This window comes from Haematobia irritans, chromosome 4, assembly GCF_050003625.1.
Source record: "Haematobia irritans isolate KBUSLIRL chromosome 4, ASM5000362v1, whole genome shotgun sequence".
NCBI lineage: Eukaryota > Metazoa > Arthropoda > Insecta > Diptera > Muscidae > Haematobia > Haematobia irritans.
The window spans coordinates 157149218-157169416 of NC_134400.1; the positions used below are offsets into that span (position 1 = coordinate 157149218).

The 20199-nt window shown below is 38.0% G+C and overlaps 1 protein-coding gene and 3 non-coding genes across 4 annotated transcripts in view; 3 read left to right on the forward strand and 1 right to left on the reverse strand.

Moving 5' to 3' along the window:
- The window catches only part of LanB2 (laminin subunit gamma-1), a 70791-nt gene that overhangs the window by 4336 nt on the left and 46256 nt on the right, over window positions 1-20199 (reverse strand). The window contains exons 7-10 of the mRNA XM_075308146.1: window positions 13276-13687; window positions 10614-13202; window positions 10413-10546; window positions 10152-10354 (exon numbers count right to left, since the gene is read on the reverse strand). Coding sequence (XP_075164261.1) covers window positions 10152-10354; window positions 10413-10546; window positions 10614-13202; window positions 13276-13687 — 3338 coding nt within the window. The remainder of the gene's footprint in view (window positions 1-10151; window positions 10355-10412; window positions 10547-10613; window positions 13203-13275; window positions 13688-20199) is intronic.
- Window positions 79-160, forward strand: TRNAS-AGA (transfer RNA serine (anticodon AGA)). The gene has a single exon. It is a non-coding gene; the product is annotated as a tRNA-Ser (tRNA).
- TRNAS-AGA (transfer RNA serine (anticodon AGA)) lies at window positions 533-614 on the forward strand. Its single transcript has one exon. It is a non-coding gene; the product is annotated as a tRNA-Ser (tRNA).
- Window positions 8344-8425, forward strand: TRNAS-AGA (transfer RNA serine (anticodon AGA)). The gene has a single exon. It is a non-coding gene; the product is annotated as a tRNA-Ser (tRNA).

The following is a 20199-nucleotide window of genomic DNA, read 5'->3' on the forward strand; positions in this document are numbered from 1 at the left end:
CGAAAATCATATTTTCAGTAATAGTTACTTATTGAGCGTAGATTAGAATCACCAAATATGTCACCACGATATTTATAAGCAGTCGTGGCCGAGCGGTTAAGGCGTCTGACTAGAAATCAGATTCCCTCTGGGAGCGTAGGTTCGAATCCTACCGACTGCGAAAATAACCCTATTTTAAGGAAACAATACTAACATGAGTCAACAGAAACTGATTAAAGCATATAGTACTAATTAATTCTTTGTATTATGTTTCGAAATGCTAATGTCATCAGATTTGATCATATAACGAAAAAAAATCAATATAACTTATAAGTAGAAAGCTTTAATTTTGGCCAGATAAGATATTGCCTAAGTTAGTCGCTTGAAAGAAAACACTTGATATATGATAATGATGATGGTCATCAAAGAAAATAGATACGCAAGCTGACTTATGCAAAATTAGCTGAAGATACCACTATCATTACTTTTAATAAAATGTGTTTTATTTTTGTAAATTTTTATTTCACGTTACTGCAAATGGTATAAATAACAAGCAGTCGTGGCCGAGCGGTTAAGGCGTCTGACTAGAAATCAGATTCCCTCTGGGAGCGTAGGTTCGAATCCTACCGACTGCGTATTTTGCTTATTACAATGATTAGACGTTATTCCTCAGTTTCTTGCACACTTACAATAGAGGTTAATGCCTCCTCTAAAACTCAAGCCAAAATGGTTCTTTTAAATCCAGAATCTGAAATAGTCTTCATAGGTAAAATCTTTAAATTTATCTTCGGGAAGTGTACTGCTCTCCTTGGGATAATATCTGTCATCAAACCCCCCAGAAATTTCAAAGGAAACTATAAACTTTGATTCATGGTGGTGGGTATTTCAGATTCGGCTCGGCCGAACTTACTGCTGTATATATTTGTTTTTCTTTATTGCGTGTTAGGAATTAATTGATAATTAACGTTAATTATACCATAATAACAGGTTGGCTGATAAGTCCCCGGTCTGATGATAAGTCCCCGGTAGATGGCGTCGCTAGTATTAAATGCATATTATTATACCCTCCACCATAGGATGGGGGTATATTAACTTTGTCATTCCGTTTGTAACACATAGAAATATTGCTCTAAGACCCCATAAAGTATATATATTCTGGGTCGTGGTGAAATTCTGAGTCGATCTGAGCATGTCCGTCCGTCCGTCCGTCTGTTGAAATCACGCTAACTTCCGAACGAAACAAGCTATCGACTTGAAACGTGGCACAAGTAGTTGTTATTGATGTAGGTCAGATGGTATTGCAAATGGGCCATATCGGTCCACTTTTTCGTATAGCCCCCATATAAACGAACCCCCAAATTTGGCTTGCGATCGCCATAAGAGAAGCAAATTTCATCCGATCTGGCTGAAATTTTGTACATGGTGTTAGTATATGGTCTCTAAAAACCATGCAAAAATTGGTCCATATCGGTCCATAATTACATATAGCCCCCATATAAACGGACCCCCAAATTTGACTTGCGATCGCTCTAAGAGAACCAAATTTCATCCGATCCGGCTGAAATTTGGTACATGGTGTTAGTATATGATCTCTAATAACCATTCAAAAATTGGTCCACATTGGTCCATAATTATATATAGCCCCCATATAAACCGATACCCCGATTTGGCTTGCGGAGCCTCTAAGAAACGAAAATTTCATCCGATCCGGCTGAAATTTGGTACATGGTATTGGTATATTTTCTCTAATGACCATGCAAAAATTGGTCCATATCGGTCAATAATTATATATAGCCCCCATATAAATCGATTCCCAGATTTGTCCTCCGGAGCCTCTTGGAGAAGTAAAATTCATCCGATACGGTTGAAATTTGGAACATGGTGTTAGAATGTGGTCTCTAACAAACACGCAAGAATTGGTCCATATCAGTCCATAATTATATATAGCCCCCATATAAACCGTTCCCCAGATTTGATCTCCGGAGCCTCTTGGAGGAGCAAAATTCATCCGATCCGGTTGAAATTTGCAACGTGGTGTTAGTATAAGGCCGCTAATATCCATGCCAAAATAGGTCCATAACGGTCTATAGTTATATATAGCCGATCCCCAATCACACAAAAATTGGTCCATATCGGTTTATATTCATGGTTGCCACTCGAGCCAAAAATAATCTACCAAAATTTTAGTTTTATGGAAAACATTGTCAAAATGTTATTTCTATAAAAAATTTTGTCAAAACTTCATTTCTATAGAAAATTTTGTAAAAATTTTATTTATATAGAAAACTTTGTCAAAATATTATTTCTATAGAAAATTTTGTCACAATTTTATTTCTATAGAAATTTTTTTCCAAATTTTATTTCTATAGAAATTTTTTCCAAATTTTACTTCTATAGAAAATGTTGTCAAAATTTTATTTCTATAGAAACTTTAAACTTAATTATATACGTGTTTAATCGGCCTTTTTATACCCACCACCATAGGATGGGGGGTATATTAACTTTGTCATTCCGTTTGTAACACATCGAAATATTGCTCTAAGACCCCATAAAGTATATATATTCTGGGTCGTGGTGAAATTCTGAGTCGATCTGAGCATGTCCGTCCGTCCGTCCGTCTGTTGAAATCACGCTAACTTCCGAACGAAACAAGCTATCGACTTGAAACTTGGCACAAGTAGTTGTTATTGATGTAGGTCGGATGGTATTGCAAATGGGCCATATCGGTCCACTTTTACGTATAGCCCCCATATAAAGGGACCCCAAAATTTGGCTTGCGAGGCCTCTAAGAGAAGCAAATTTCATCCGATCCGGCTGAAATTTGGTACATGGTGTTAGTATATGGTCTCTAACAACCATGCAAAAATTGGTCCACATCGGTCCATAATTATATATAGCCCCCATATAAACCGATCCCCCGATTTGGCTTGCGAGGCCCCTAAGAGAAGCAAATTTCATCCGATCCGGCTGAAATTTGGTACATGGTGTTAGTATATGGTCTCTAACAACCATGCAAAAATTGGTCCACATTGGTCCATAATTATATATAGTCCCCATATAAACCGATCCCCTGATTTGGCTTGCGAGGCCCCTAAGAGAAGCAAATTTCATCCGATCCGGCTGAAATTTGGTACATGGTGTCAGTATATGGTCTCTAACAACCATGCAAAAATTGGTCCACATCGGTCCATAATTATATATAGCCCCCATATAAACCGATCCCCCGATTTGGCTTGCGAGGCCTCTAATAGAAGCAAATTTCATCCGATCCGGCTGAAATTTGGTACATGGTGTTAGTATATGGTCTCGAACAACCATGCAAAAATTGGTCCACATCGGTCCATAATTATATATAGCCCCCATATAAACCGATCCCCCGATTTGGCTTGCGAGGCCTCTAAGAGAAGCAAATTTCATCCGATATGGCTGAAATTTGGTACGTGATGTTAGTATATGGTCTCTAACAACCATGCAAAAATTGGTCCACATCGGCTCATAATTATATATAGCCCCCATATAAACCGATCACCAGAATTGACCTCCGGAACCTCTTGGAAGACCAAAATTCATCTGATTCAGTTGAATATTGGTACGTGGTGTTAATATATGGCCTCAAACTCCCATGCAAAAATTGGTCGATATCGGTCCTTAATTATATATAGGCCCCATATAAACCGATCCCCAGATTTGACCTCCAGAGCCCCTTGGAAGAGCAAAATACTTCCCATTCGGTTAAAATTTGGTACGTGATGTTAGTATATGGTATCCAACAACCATGCAGGAATAAGAAGTTTTAAGATACCACAACCCAAGTAATTCGATTGTGGATGACAGTCTTTCGTAGAAGTTTCTACGCAATCCATGGTGGTGGGTACATAAGATTCGGCCTGGCCGAACTTGCGGCTGTATATACTTGTTTAGTTTAATATATACTACGTATGGACTACCATGTAATTTAGAAGACGGTGTTAGGAAGTTTTACGATACCTTGCCATCGGCAAGGTTTACCGCAACCCAAGTAATTCGATTGTGGATGACAGTCTTCAGTAGAAGTTTCTACGCAATCCATGGTGGAGGGTACATAAGCTTCGGCCTGGCTGAACTTACGGCCGTATATACTTGTTTTTATATAGAACCATGCGTCTTTTGTGAAGCAACTTTTGTTATGGTGGAAAAAGTGGAAAAAAAGGAATTTCGTGTTTTGATAAAATACTGTGAACGCAGTGGACGCCCGAAAGAGGTGGTTACCGACGAAAACATCAAAAAAAAATCCACTAAATGATTTTGAATGACCGTAAAATGAAGTTGATCGAGATAGCAGAGGCCTTAAAGATATCAAAGGAACGTGTTGGTCATATCATTCATCAATATTTGGATATGCGGAAGTTCTGTGCAAAATGCGAGCTCACATTTGACAAAAACCAATAACGTGTTGATGATTCTGAGCGGTGTTTGCAGCTGTTAACTCGTAATACACCCGAGTTTTTCCGTCGATATGTGACAATGGATGAAACATGGCTCCATCACTACACTCCTGAGTCCAATCAATTTTGGGATGCGCATATGAAGAAGAAAAATGTGTTGTTCCACCAAAACAACGCACCGTGCCACAAGTCATTAAGAACGATAGCAAAAATTCATGAATTGGGCTTCGAATTGCTTCCCCACCCACCGTATTCTCAAGATCTGGCCCCCAGCGACTTTTTCTTGTTCTCAGACCTCAAAAGGATGCTCGCAAGGAAAAAAATTGGCTGCAATGAGGTGATCGCCGAAACTGAGGCCTATTTTGAGGCAAAACCGAAGGAGTACTACCAAAATGGTATCAAAAAATTGGAAGGTCGGTATAATCGTTATATCTCTCTTGAAGGGAACTATGTTGAATAGTAAAAACGAATTTTGACAAAAAATGTGTTTTTCTTTGTTAGACCGGGGACTTATCAGCCAACCTGTTAGGGTATAATAACATTAGTCTGCAAAAACCTGGCTACTCGAAATATTGTTTTAGACTTCATTAAATATATACCGATCGACTTAGAATCAACTCCTGAGTCCATCTTGGTGTCCACCCGTATGTTCTTGTGTTCATTTTCCTATTCTGTAAATGACAAACCTTTATTTCTTTAGAAAATTTTTTCAACATTTTATTTCTTTAGAAAATTTTGTCAAAATTTTATTTCTATAGAAAATTTTGTCCAAATTTTATTTTTATAGAAAATTTTTCAAAAATTTATTTCTATAGAGAATTTTGTTAAAATTTTATTTCTACAGAAAATTTTGTCAAAATTTTATATCTATAGAAAATTTTGTCAAAAATTTATTTCTATAGAGAATTTTGTCAAAATTTTGTTCTATAGAAAATGTTGTCCAAATTTTATTTCAAAAAAAATTTTTTCAAAAATGTATTTCTATAGAGAATTTAACAAAATTTTATTTCTGCAGAAAAATTTGTAAAAATTTTATTTCTATAGAAAATTTTGTCAAAATTTTATTTCTATAGAGAATTTTGTCAAAATTTTGTTTTATAGAAAATTTTGTCTATAGAAAATGTAAATACCTCTTAGTTAGGGAGGAAAATCTACCAAACCATCGAGAATTCTACCAATCTACAAAACAGTAAAAAATCTACCATCTTTGTTAGAAATCTACCAACTGTGACTACCGCGGTCATAATACCCTCATTTATTAGCCGATCTTACGCAAATTTGGCACAATGTAATATTCTATAGTAATAATTAAACCTGCAAAATATCATCCAAATCGGTTGACATTTAAATATAGCTCCCATATATATGTATCACGAAATTCGCCTATGCTAAAAGTGGTTCTTTTCTGATGAACAAAATTTTAGACAAACAAAAATGTTTCTTTTAACACGTGCGGGATGGCAATGTCTGTGACAGCGGCGTCGAAATCGCTATCGCTGTAATGTATGTAAGCATATTTACATCATCACTTCTTTATCATATTGCTAGCCAGAAAACCATTTAATTGAAATAAAGTTATTCTTGATGGAATTCAAACGTGCTAGTGTGATTGCTTTATATTTGGATAGTGGCTATCGTTAGAGCCATTTTTATACCCTCCACCATAGGATGGGGGTATATTAACTTTGTCATTCCGTTTGTAACACATCGAAATATTGCTCTAAGACCCCATAAAGTATATATATTCTGGGTCGTGGTGAAATTCTAAGTCGATCTGAGCATGTCCGTCCCTCCGTCCGTCCGTCCGTCTGTTGAAATCACGCTAACTTCCGAACGAAACAAGCTATCGACTTGAAACTTGGCACAAGTAGTTGTTATTGATGTAGTTCGGATGCTATTGCAAATGGGCCATATCGGTCCACTTTTACGTATAGCCCCCATATAAACGGACCCCCAAATTTGGCTTGCGATTGCTCTAAGAGAAGCAAATTTCATCCGATCCGACTGAAATTTGGTACATGGTGTTAGTATATGGTCTCTAACAACCATGCAAAAATTGGTCCATATCGGTCTACTTTTACGTATAGCCCCCATATAAACGGACCCCCAAATTTGGCTTGCGATCGCTCTAAGAGAAGCAAATTTCATCCGATCCGGCTGAAATTTGGTACATGGTGTTAGTATATGGTCTCTAACAACCATGCAAAAATTGGTCCACATCGGTCCATAATTACATATAGCCCCCATATAAACCGATCCGCCGATTTGGCTTGCGGAGCCTCTAAGAGAACCATATTTCATCCGATCCGGCTGAAATTTGGTACATGGTGTTAGTATATGGTCTCTAACAACTATGCAAAAATTGGTCCACATCGGTCCATAATTATATATAGCCCCCATATAAACCGATCCCCCGATTTGGCTTGCGGAGCCTCTAAGAGAAGCAAATTTCATCCGATCCGGCTGAAATTTGGTACATGGTGTTGGTATATGTTCTCTAATGACCATGCAAAAATTGGTCCATATCGGTCCATAATTATATATAGCCCCCATATAAATGGATTCCCAGATTTGTCCTCCGGAGCCTCTTGAAGGAGCAAAATTCATCCGATCCGGTTGAAATTTGGAACATGGTGTTAGAATGTCGTCTCTAACAAACACGCAAGAATTGGTCCATATCGGTCCATAATTATATATAGCCCCCATATAAACCGTTCCCAAATTTGATCTCCGGAGCCTCTTGGAGGAGCAAAATTCATCCGATCCGGTTGAAATTTGCAACGTGGTGTTAGTATAAGGCCGCTAATATCCATGCCAAAATTGGTCCATATCGGTCTATAGTTATATATAGCCGATCCACAATCACACAAAAATTGGTCCATATCGGTTCATATTCATGGTTGCCACTCGAGCCAAAAATAATCTATCAAAATGTTATTCTATAGAAAATTTTGTCAAAATATTTTTTCTATAGAAAATTTTGTCAAAATATTTTTTCTATAGAAAATTTTGTAAAAATTTTATTTCTATAGACATTTTTTCCAAATTTTATTTCTATAGAAAATTTTTTCCAAATTTTACTTCTATAGAAAATGTTGTCAACATTTTATTTCTATAGAAACTTTAAACTTAATTATATAGGTATTTAATCGGCCTTTTTTAGTTTAATATATACTACGTATGGACTACCTTGTAATTTAGAAGACGGTGTTAGGAAGTTTTAAGATACCTTGCCATCGCAACCCAAGTAATTCGATTGTGGATGACAGTCTTCAGTAGAAGTTTCTACGCAATCCATGGTGGAGGGTACATAAGCTTCGGCCTGGCCGAACTTACGGCCGTATATATTTGTTGTTTTTCAAATCCTTTAAATTTATTGTTATATATAAATCGTGCCACAAGTCATTGAGAACGATGGCAAAAATTCATGAATTGGGCTTCGAATTGCTTCCCCACCCACCGTATTCCCCAGCGACTTTTTCTTGTTCTCAGACCTCAAAAGGATGCTCGCAGGGAAAACATTTGGCTGCAATGAAGAGGTGATCGCCGACACTGAGGCCTATTTTGAGGCAAAACCGAAGGAGTACTACCAAAATGGTATCAAAAAATTGGAATGTAGTTATAATCGTTGTATCGCTCTTGAAGGGAACTATGTTGAATAATAAAAACGAATTTTGACAAAAAATATGTTTTTCTTTGTTAGACCGGGGACTTATCAGCCAACCTGTTATAGGCAAAGTCTGCCATTACAGCCAATGAGTTCATGTTCTTAAAATACGAATGCGAATTTTGCTTAGCATATAAAACGAATTTCTCAGATATAGTTACTTGTCCAAGGTCGATAAACTATTCAATGAAGTCGTCTTTTCTTTAAAGTTAATTTATTCGACCTAAAAATGGGTACTTTTAAGTATGCATGATATATTTATGCATCATATAAGCAGTCGTGGCCGAGCGGTTAAGGCGTCTGACTAGAAATCAGATTCCCTCTGGGAGCGTAGGTTCGAATCCTACCGACTGCGCAGAGATATATATTTTCAATTGGCTATTTTCAATTTGTCCTTCCCCGGAGTGAAAATAATGTTGCCGTGAGGCCAAAGATTTGATTTCCTTAAAATACGAATGCGAATTTGATGTAACGTTTTTTTTTCCTTGTCCAAAAACTCAATACATTTCTCAATGAAGTCATCTTGTCCTTATAGTTAATTTTATTCGTCTTAAAAGATACATGAAAGAAAATTTTGTTTGACTAAGGTAAACTTGCCTTTAATAATTCATAAAAACTCTGAAATTGTCTTTAAATGTGTTATCTTTCTGCATCTTGACTATAAAGCAAAAAAGGTTTCAAAAATATGACATTTTTCAACTCTTTATTTTAAAGGAGTTTTTACTTGAAACATACACACAAAAAAATAATACATTTATTTTATGAATAGTGTTCACAAAAATTTTCCAAACACGGGATTCATAAATTAAATGAAAACAATTCATAAAATCAAAAATACCGGTTTTCATTGAATGTGTACATAATATGATATGAATGGAAATTTTAATATTACAAATGAAGTATACATATTTTTGTCATTGAAAAATATGTACCTTTACATAATATGTACTAAAAACGTCATGCATTATATGCAACTTTTCTTTTAATTTTTTCTCCCTTATTCTTAATGCCTGCATAATTGGTAAAATGTATGAAAACATTTATTAAAACCAGCATTAAAGTCCGGCCAGCAAAGAACATAATTTCATAATATTTTATATTATTGATAAACATGAGCGCCAACGCCTCCAATTAATATTGTTTTTTTCGTAATTTTTTTTTTTTACAGCAATACAAAATCTTCAAGTCGCGACGGCGACTCAAACTGTACTGAAAAACTCAAATACATCAAACTCGCGTGTTACCTTCAAAATGTTATGTTTCGTTTTTTGTTGACTCGTATTACATGCTTGTATTGTATACATATGAGAGTAACTCTATGTTGTGGCTCTCTCACGCTAAGAGGAAACCAGTATTTTTGATATATTAAGTAAAATTTCATTAATTTTATGAAACCGTCTCTATATACTATTAAAAGATTCATAATTTCATAACAAGTATTTATTAAAACAATATATTATGTAAGTGTACACATTTTTTATGAAAAAGTCCATAAATTTATAAAAACGTACAAATTTATGTACAAATTCATATTTTATTTTTTTGTGTGTAGCATAATTTATGCTTGAAGTCGATCCTGAATTTTGAAATTTTAGTTCTCAGTAACACCCTTTTTTTTAGTGCTTGAAGTTTGGATATACTTGGAAATTAATGGTAAATACCACCATTGAGTTTTATTCTACAGATTTGGCATCACTGAATGCAAAGGTATGATTTTAAGGTATTGCAAATATTTGACCCAAAATGGGTGTCAAACTTTTAAACTGCTGGACTGTGACGACGAATTCATTTTTAATTTATGTCAAATATTTGCCCAGTGTGACCATAAACATACAAAGTGGGAGAATTATACAGTGGTAATATGCGACGAACGGTGTATGTGCCAAAATATACCAAGAAAGTGAGTGTGCGTGAATCGTACAAAGTTTTTCATGTCTGAGCAAGAATTTTCATTTCGTTAGGGTGAGAGTTAACTCACTCACGGGCACACCTCTAGTACCAAGCCTACACAAAGCGCGAATATCGAAATCCCCGAAAAAATTATTGTAATGATGATAATGTCATATTCATATTATAGCTACCTTTGAGGCTTGTTCCGCAAATTTCTGTTGTGCTTCTTGAGCATTCATCTTTGCTTCATTGGCATTCTTGTTGGCACCTTCCAAGGCTTGCTCGGCCTGTCTTATTAGATCATCAGCCTTTTGAATTTCTTGCTCAATACTACCCACCGTTTTCAAAGCCATTTCAGCGTTAGCTGCAGACTTTTCAACATCAGCTTGGAAACCTGGAGAAAGATGCACGAATGAGTAGTGTTCTCATAGCGAAAGCAACCTTCAACTCACCTGCCAAAGTATGATAGGTATTATTGGCCTCCTTCAAGGTATTATCGCCTTGCTCTACAGCTTTGGTGGCCTTATCGAAAGCATCTTGGGCTCTCTTTAGCAAATCAATGTCATCCTTCTTTTGTTGGTTAGCTCTGGAAAAGAAATCCCCAAATGTTGATCTTCATACATTCCATCTTTGATATTATTGGGGGTACTTACCTTTCTAACATAACCTCCGATAGAATGAGTTCATCTTCTAGATTTGCAAAGAGTTCTCCATTACTATTCGAGACCTCATTGACCTTTAGCAATAACTCATCGGCTTGTTTATTGGCTTCCAAGGCTTCCTCTTTGAGTTTCTTGATATCGACATTTGGAGCCGAAAGACCATTCACGTCGGCAAGAAGTGTTAAAGCAGCATCATAAACTTCATTCGCTTTACGTAAAGCCTCTTTGGTTGTTTGGGCTGTGGTTCCCAGAGTCATCTTCACTGTATCCAATTCTAGTCGTATGTCTGTCCTCAATTCTTCGCTTACTTTTTGTTGCAATGTGATTGCACTCTTGGCCAATTCGTAGGCCTTCTCTACAGCATCATTGGCATCTTTGGCGTTTTTCAAATCGAATTGGGCCTCTGACTCCAAACGATCGGCCAAAGCTCTTGCTTCACGAGATATATCGGAAATTTGATTAGATTGAGCACCAAATTCCACCGATTTATTTTGGGCCTTGACCAATGCCTGAGCTCCCTCATCGTTTAGTAGATTTAAGGCATTCTTCAAATCGCTCTTGGCTGCTTCTATTATATCCTGGACATTTGTGTGATTCTGTTTGGCCTTTTCAATCTCAACGTTGGCAGCATCTTGTAACGTGTCTGCAGTATCGAGATGTGCGTTTACGCTTTCCAATCGTTTGCGTAAATCTTCCATGACTTCGACATAGGTGCGGCCACCCTCTCCCACACCGTATTTGGCATCTTCCAGAAGGATATCCACTTTCTTCTGTACCTCTTTGAGTTTATCCTCAAACACACCATCATTGGTCACAGGCGTACGGGCAATCTCATCTAAAGTTGAGCTCAGATTGGATAATTTCGCCCGATGTTCATTGGCAGCATCCTGAACGAGATTGTAACAGTCGGGACAATCGATACATCCCAAATGGCGATCATATTTATTTTCCTTACAACGATCGCAACGTCTACCTTCCACATTGTCATTGCAAGGACATTGGCCATTCTGATCACACTGGAAGCCCTTCGAACCGCTCTCATCACACTCACATGGCTTGCAGCCTTCCGAGGAGAAACCATAATGATAGACAGCACACTGATCACAATGAAGACCCACAACACCGGGTTTACAGAAACATTGACCTGTAATGCGGTCACAGGTGGAATTGTAACTGCCTACAGGATCACACATACAATTCTCACAACCATTGCCAGAGCGTATGTTGAAATAGCCTGGTTGACATTCACCACAATCACGGCCTATGATATTGGGTTTACATTGACACTGACCGGTCACCTGGTCACACTGGGAAATGCCATCTTGATTTTGTTCGGTACCAGGGGGATAGCAACTACAACGATCACATTGACCATGAGGCAAAGCAAGGGGATCACCAAAGTGGCCGGGCAAACACTTATCACAATACTTTCCAGCAGTATTGTGGATACATTTGAGACATTCACCAGTGGTACGATTACAATTACCCACAGCATTGGGATCAACATTGCCATTACAATCACAAGACTTACAGGTCTGGACAGTACCACTAAGTCCGGTTGGGTCACCATAGAAACCATCTGAACATTGTTCGCAGCGAGCCCCGAAGTAGCCTACAGGACATTCTGTACAAATGACGGTATCTCCACTGATCTGCATACAAGCGCCATCATTGGGACAAGGACACCGTTTACAATCGTATTTGGTTCCACCCAAAGCGTTGCCATAATAACCCTTTGTGCATTGGTCACAATTGTCACCGGTAGTATTGTGCTGACAAATACAGCGTCCCGTCTCAGAGTCGCAGATATCCGCATGGCCATTACAATCACAAGGAATACAAGGCATAAATGGACCTCCTCTTGCTGGGCTATGACGATAGCCGGGAGCACATGATTCACAGAATTGTCCCAGATAGCCCTCAGGGCAAGTACATTGTTCAATCCAGGTGGCTGGATGTCCCGCAGCACCACGATGGGCTGTCTGTAGTTCTACATCATCGAGAATGGCTTCTCCCTGTTTCGAATAGGTGGCACGAATCTTAATTGCCGTCAAGTTAGACAATATCGAAAGGAATCCACGAGCCGATTGGCTTGGTTGCCATTGGTAATCACGATGTTCGTTTAGGCGGAACATATACTCCTTGCTGGTTTGGTCGGGCATACCATTACCCTGAGCGAAAATGGGCAAGGAAATCTTAGTGCCGGCACCTTCCAATATTAAATCACTGGCACTGGTACTCGGAGCAATTTGAGCCACCAATTGCAGTTTGAATTTCAAATCCCGATTATACGAGGCCCTTTGATCACCCAAGAATCGGTCGGGAGCTAAAAAGTAAACATAATCATTGCCATGGGCTGTGGTTCCAATGCTATGGCTATATTGGTTGTATTTGATATCGATTTCCTGGTTATACAAATCTACCGCACTCCAGCGTTCCTTATGCTTGTTGAAATTGGATGTTGTCGAGACCACCGAATATCCTGGAGCTGTCTGACATTCTGAGGTATGGCCATAACAGAAACAAGGAGTACAACCAAATCGATTCGATAAATCCAAATTGAAGAAGCCTGGTTTACATCTGAAAGTGAAACATTTGGAAATATTAATGGGGGCCTTTTTTATACGAAGAGTTAATGGTAATTTCTACTTACTCATTACACCGTTTGCCCTCCACGTTATCCTTGCAATGACAAATTCCCGTTTCTGGATCACAAGAAGGCTTATTCCCGTATGAACCTCGTGGATCACAACCACATGGCTGACAGCCATGAGCACTGAATTGATAGAAATTTGCATCGCATCGATCACATTTGTCTCCCGTCACACCAGGTTTACATTGACATTTGCCTTGACTGTTGCATTGCAGTGAGCGCGAACCGACTGGATCACAACCGCAATGGACACAATAGTTATCCTCACGCATATAGAAGTTTTCCTTGCAACGTTCACAATTCGCACCATCACGATTTTCTCGACAATCCAAACAATGACCACCATGGCCGGTCATATTGAAGAGATGAGCATCAAAGAAGCATTTGTCAGCGAAGCCATTACAATTACAAGCTGAAATAGGAGTTGGCAATGAGCTTTAATAATAGGCCACATCAAAACTTTAAATTTTAATTAAGAGGGAAATCGAAAGGTGCCTTAACGTACACTGGAAGAAAAACTCAGTGTGTGCGTGCTAATATAAGAAAATAAAATTTTATTTCATAAAATTGTTAAGACATATTTGATATAACCTTATGAAATTAAACTAAAAAAAAAAAATTAGTTAGAAAACTATTAAATTTATGATCGAGAATACCTCTGAAAATAATCAAGTTAACACGTTCAATACTATATTATTTTGAGTATTTTTCCATACTTTCCTCCAACTTTGTCATTCTATTTATAACGCATCGAAATATTGGTCTCAGAACCCATTAGGGATATAAATATGCTCTCGGTCGTGGTTAAATTATGAGTCGTTCTAGCCATATCCGTCTGACTTTTACTTAATTTGTTTAGATTTTTTCGAATTGGCTATATTTGGCACGAATTATGACCTTTAAACGACGTATAAAGCCATCACACACTGCACGAAAGTGACAATGTGTGGTGGCCGGATGACAGTCTTGAGATGATCGACACGTTGGTACCTTTTAGCGCCATCTTTACTCTCTCAGACGCAGAAGTCCAACGGATCGTGATCCGTCGATTTTAATGGGCATTGTGTGGCAGAAATCACTCGAGGTATCTTCTTTTTAAGACTTCTTGGTTTCTTATGGCGTTTTCGATTCGCAAAAAATATGTTGCCTTGGTGGTACACTACTTTTTTCCTCATTGTATTTTCGCCCAAATGACAGTTTCATTCCAAAGTTATTGTTAATTCATAATATTTTGAGGGATACAGGGTCCAAAATCTATGATAGTGTCCTTAATATTTTGTAATCAATTTCGAGGATGTTGCCCCCTTTTTTCCCAATCGAAATCGCCATTAGTTTGCGTTTGCTGAGAGTGATGGTACTTACACCTGGAATGTCCATGGTCTGCGGCCGAAATATTTGTCATTAGGCCATTTTTACAATAGTCGGAATTTATTTTGGCTCCACAGTCGATTAATACTAGCGGAGAGCGACCATCGACCACCACGGCTCCCACATTCGAAGGTGTACCTCTTTCACAAGAAGATTATGTTAGGTATAGTGGCAGCTCGATATTTCAGGATTACTTTTTAGCAGTTCATTGTGATACCACAGTGTTGAACATCTTATCACTGAATGAAGTCCGATCTTATGTGTATCTACATCACAAGGAACCTCCTTTTATAACCGAATACGAACGGCGTTTTACATTGCAGTGAAAACGCAAAGAGAAGCCTTGAAACACTCACAAATGACACCAACATTATTGATAGGACATAACTCAGCGCTGATTTTTTTTTTTTGGGGTTCGTTCGAAAGTGGGATTGAACCCATGACCCTTTGTATTCAAGGCGGGCATGCAAAAAATTGCATGACGGTGACTTCCTCTTTGGCAAGTAAAGTACACAATCAGCTCAATTTGGAATGGCTTCAGATTGGAGAAAACAAAATTAGGTAACTGGCCACTATCATGCAAGCGCAGCAACTCCTTGGATCTTTCTTGCACCTTTGTAACGTGAATGGCTTTAGTTCAAGTAAATTTTCAATATATGTTGCATCCGCTATCGCAATGTGTTCAGCTCTCGAGAAAGTTTTCTACGACTGCGGCGTGGATTTCGATCAACTCAGACCTTCACCTTTCGTATTATTTCTGGTATTGCATCCACGCCATGCAACAGTACCACAGTAACGAGCAATGGCATGGGAAAATATTTATTCACAATTAAATGCTGAAGGGTATGACGGGCTCCGGCAAATATAATAATTCAGAATTATAGTAGCTACCCAGCAAAAAAATTTGGAAGTTCTTCCAAAGGCACAACTCTAAAAGCACTTCCAAAAGATGTACTCCGAAAAATGTTTTTTATTTTAACTACACAGGAAGTTCATTTAATTCAATTATTTATAACACACTTTTTTCTTATTTTTAATGCGTAAATTTAATTTTTTTTGTTTAAAAAAGATTAAAAACAGAGTAAGCATTAATAAAGAGGTACCAATTATGAAATTTTGTCAAAAAAATTCTAAATCCATTCAAGAAATATTGCGAATTTTTCAAAATATTTTAATTCAAACGTTTCAGAAAAGCGTTAGAACGTGTTAAAAATCATAAAAAAATTATAAAAATTATTTATTTAGCAAAATATCGCAAAATTTTTTAATTCACATCCAAAACAATGAATTCGGATTACACATTAGGAAGTGATGCAAATTCAGTGCAACGGCTGTTGAAATGGTACACATCCGTCCTATGACAAGCCCATGTTAGATTCATCGATTCTGCGCCAATTTTGCACTACTTCCGGGTCCAAAAAGAACATGTGCACTATTTTTTAGCGACACTTTTTTTTTGCTGGGTATTTATAATTTGTTGCGTATAAATTAGTGGACATATTGTTTCCATGTCAATCGAATTGTTTTATTCACAAAAATTGTTCTGTTTTCGATTTATTATTATTTAAATATTTTCTGAATATATACTCATATATAATGAAATTCAAAAGTATTTTCGTCACTTTCGAAATTGAAGATCCGAGCATAGAGAATGCTAACCGGGTTGACAAAAATTGATACGGGTGGTATGGAGGGGCGAGACGATCGAGATATCGTTAACGTCGAGATATCTCTAAATCCTCTACGGGAAATTAGTGCAAATTGCCACTAATGGACCCATTACAGGACTGGTACTAGTGCTCCACTTTATCAACATTTTTAATTTTCATATAATTTATTGATTTTTATATTCACTTGATATTAAAATATTTTTGAATCCACACTTTTACTACAATACAACTATCAGAATTATTTATTGTACAACGGATGGATACGGATGGAAACAGGATCCTAAAAGTTTGTCCCAGTCTGTTTTCATGGGAAGTCCTACTAAGTTGTTCCAGGACGTGTCCTTTGGGATGAGTCCAAGACGTGTCCTAAAGTGTAAATTTTCCCAGGCAATGACAAACCCATGTTAAAGTGACCGGTCCATTCCATACGCTTCGACCAGAACTGTGACTGGTCCATACACACCAGGGACTAACCCTGTACCGGTCCTGGAGTTGATCCATTTCCCGTAGGGTCGATATTCTTCCATACTTCTTTAATGCGCAACCGTCGATCGTTTCTTTACTTTGCTACCTTTAAAATTTATTGAGATTGTAACCGACTGAGATCTATCTACCAAGTCAAAAACACTCCCCATCTACTGAGCATCCGGAATTAACAGGTTGGCTGATAAGTCCCCGGTCTGACACATAGATGGCGTCGCTAGTATTAAATGCATATTATTTTTATATAGTACCAACCTTCAAATGACTCGTGTCAAAATTTGACGCAGTGGACGCCCGAAAGAGGTGGTTACCGACGAATACATCAAAACATCCACAAAATTATTTTGAATGACCGTAAAATGAAGTTGATCAAGATAACAGAGGCCTTAAAAATATCAAAGGAACGTGTTGGTCACAGAGATGGTCTGTATCAAACCTTTTTAGGTTTGCGACTGTCGCACAGTTGTAAACGTCGTAAACGTCACATAAGTGTCGTAAATGTAGAAAAAGTAACAAAAGTCGCAAACTCAAAATACTTTAGTCGCGTCAGCTAGGCAGCAAATTCGATGATATGCAAGACGATGGTATGTGCGAAGAGAAGGTTTTAGTCCCCACATATTCCCTATTTCCTTTTACACGAGAACAGGGTAACCGTGGATTTTCTCGTCCTTTCTTAGCTTTAAGTTCAGTCTCCTGTCCAATATAACCCCAAGGTATTTTGCACACTCACCAACGGGAATTTCGATACCACCTAAGAAAATAGGCTTGACCGTGGGAAAACTTTCACAAATTTCTGCAGAAACTCACAGCGAATGCTGTCAAACTAAATTAAAAAATGTTCAGGATTTCTTCTATTCAAAATTAGTGGGTACGGTGGGTTTACGACTTTTGCGACATACGTATTATACCGTCGCAAATGTATGTCGCAAAAGTCACAGTTTGTGACAGGCCAACCCTGGTTGGTCATATCATTCATCAATATTTGGATATGCGAAGCGTGGAAAGTCCGCTGGCAAAGTAATGGCCTCTGTTTTTGGGATGCGCATGGAATATTTTTTATCGATTTCTTGAGTAGGGAAAAACCATCAACAGTGACTATTGTATGACGTTATAGGAGCGTTTGAAGGTCGAAATCGCGACAAAACGGCTCCATATGAAGAAGAAAAAAGTGTTGTTCCACCAAGACAACGCACCGTGCCACAAGTCATTGAGAACGATGGCAAAAAATCATGAATTGGGCTTCGAATTGCTTCCCCACCCATCGTATTCTCCAGATCTGGCCCCCAGCGACTTTTTCTTGTTCTCAGACCTCAAAAGGATGCTCGCAGGGAAAAAATTTGGCTGCAATGAAGAGGTGATCGCCGAAACTGAGGCCTATTTTGAGGCAAAACCGAAGGAGTACTACCAAAATGGTATCAAAAAATTGCAAGGTGAAAATGTGTTTTTCTTCGTTAGACCGGGGACTTATCCACCAGCCTATTATTCTGCGTCGTGGAGAAATTCTGAGTCGATCTAAGCATGTCTGTTGAAATCACGCTAACTTCCGAACGAAACAGGCTATCGACTTCAAACTTGGCATAAGTAGTTGTAATTGATGTAGGTCGGATGGTATTGCAAATGGGCCAGATCGAACCACTTTTACGTATAGCCCCCATGTAAACCGACCACTAGATTTGCCTGCAGAGCCTCTTGGAGTAGCAAAATTCATCCGATCCGGTTTAAACTTGGTACGTGGTGTTAGCATATGGTCTCTAACAACCATGCAAAAATTGGTCCATATCGGTCCATAATTATATATAGCCCCCATATAAACCCATCCCCAGATTTGAACTGCGGAGCCACTTGGTAGGGCAAATTTCATCCGATCCATGGAGTTAGTATATGGTCTGTAAGAACCATGCAAAAAGTGGTCCATATCGGTCCATAGTATATATTGCCCCCATATCGATCCCTAGATTTGATCTACGGAACCTCTTGGATGAGCAAAATTCATCCGATTCAGTTGAAAATTGGTACATTGCGCTAGTATATGGCCGCTAATAATCATGCAAAAATTGTTCCATATGGGTCTATTGTAATATAAAGCCCATCGCCAATCTCACAAAAATTGGTCCATATCACCAAAAAGAATCAATAATCTACTATAGAAAATTTTGTCAAAATTTTATTTCTATAGAAAATTTTCTCAAAATTTTATTACTATAGAAAATTTTGTCAAACTTTTGTCAAATTTTGCCAAACGTATTTAATCGGCCTTGTTTTGTTTAATATATACCCCGTATGGACTAGCTTACAATTTAGAAGACGGTGTTAAGATGTTTTAAGGTATCTTGCCATCGGCAGGTGTTATCGCAACCAAAGTAATTCGATTGCGGATAACAGTCTTTAGTGGAAGTGTCTACGCAATCCATGGTGGAGGGTACATAAGATTCGGCCTGGCCGAACTTACGGCAGTATATACTTGTTTTTTTTTTTATACCCACCACCATAGAATGGTGACGGGGGTATAATAAGTTTGTCATTCCGTTTGTAACACATCGAAATATCGATTTCCGACTACATAAAGTATATATATTCTTGATCAGGGAGAAATTCTAAGACGATATAACGATGTCCGTCTGTCTGTCTGTTGTAATCACGCTACAGTCTTCAATAATAAAGCAATCGTGCTGAAATTTTGCATAAACTCGTCCTTTCTCTGCAGGCAGATCAAGTTCGAAGATGGACTATATCGGTCCAGGTTTTGATATAGTCCCCATATAAACCGACCTCCCGATTTGGGGTCTTGGGCTATAGAAATCGAAGTTTTTATCCAATTTGCCTGAAATTTGAAATCTAGAGGTATTTTATGACCTTAAAGAGGTGTGCCAAAAATGGTGAGTGTCGGTCCATGTTTTGGTATAGCCCCCATATAGGCCGATCTCCCGATTTTACTTCTTGGGCTTATAGAAACCGCAGTTTTTATTCAATTTACCTGAAATTGGAAATCTAGAGGTATTGTAGGACCACAAATACGTGTGCCAAAAATTGTGAGTATCGGTCCATGTTTTGGTATGGTCCCCATATAAAACGACCTCCCGATTTGGGGTCTTGGAAACCGTAGTTTTATCCAATTTATCTGAAATTGGAAATCTAGAGGTATTTTAGGACCATAAAGAGGTGTGCCGAAAATGGTGAGTATCGGTCCATATTTTGGTATAGCCCCCATATAGACCGATTTCCCGATTTTACTTCTTGGGCTTCTAGAATCCGAAGTTTTTATCCTATTTGCCTGAAATTGGAAATCTAGAGGTATTTTTGGGTCATAAAGAGGTGTGCCGAAAACGGTGAGTATCGGTCCATATTTTAGTATAGCCCCCATAAGAACGATCTCCCGATTTAACTCCTTGGGTTTCTAGAAACC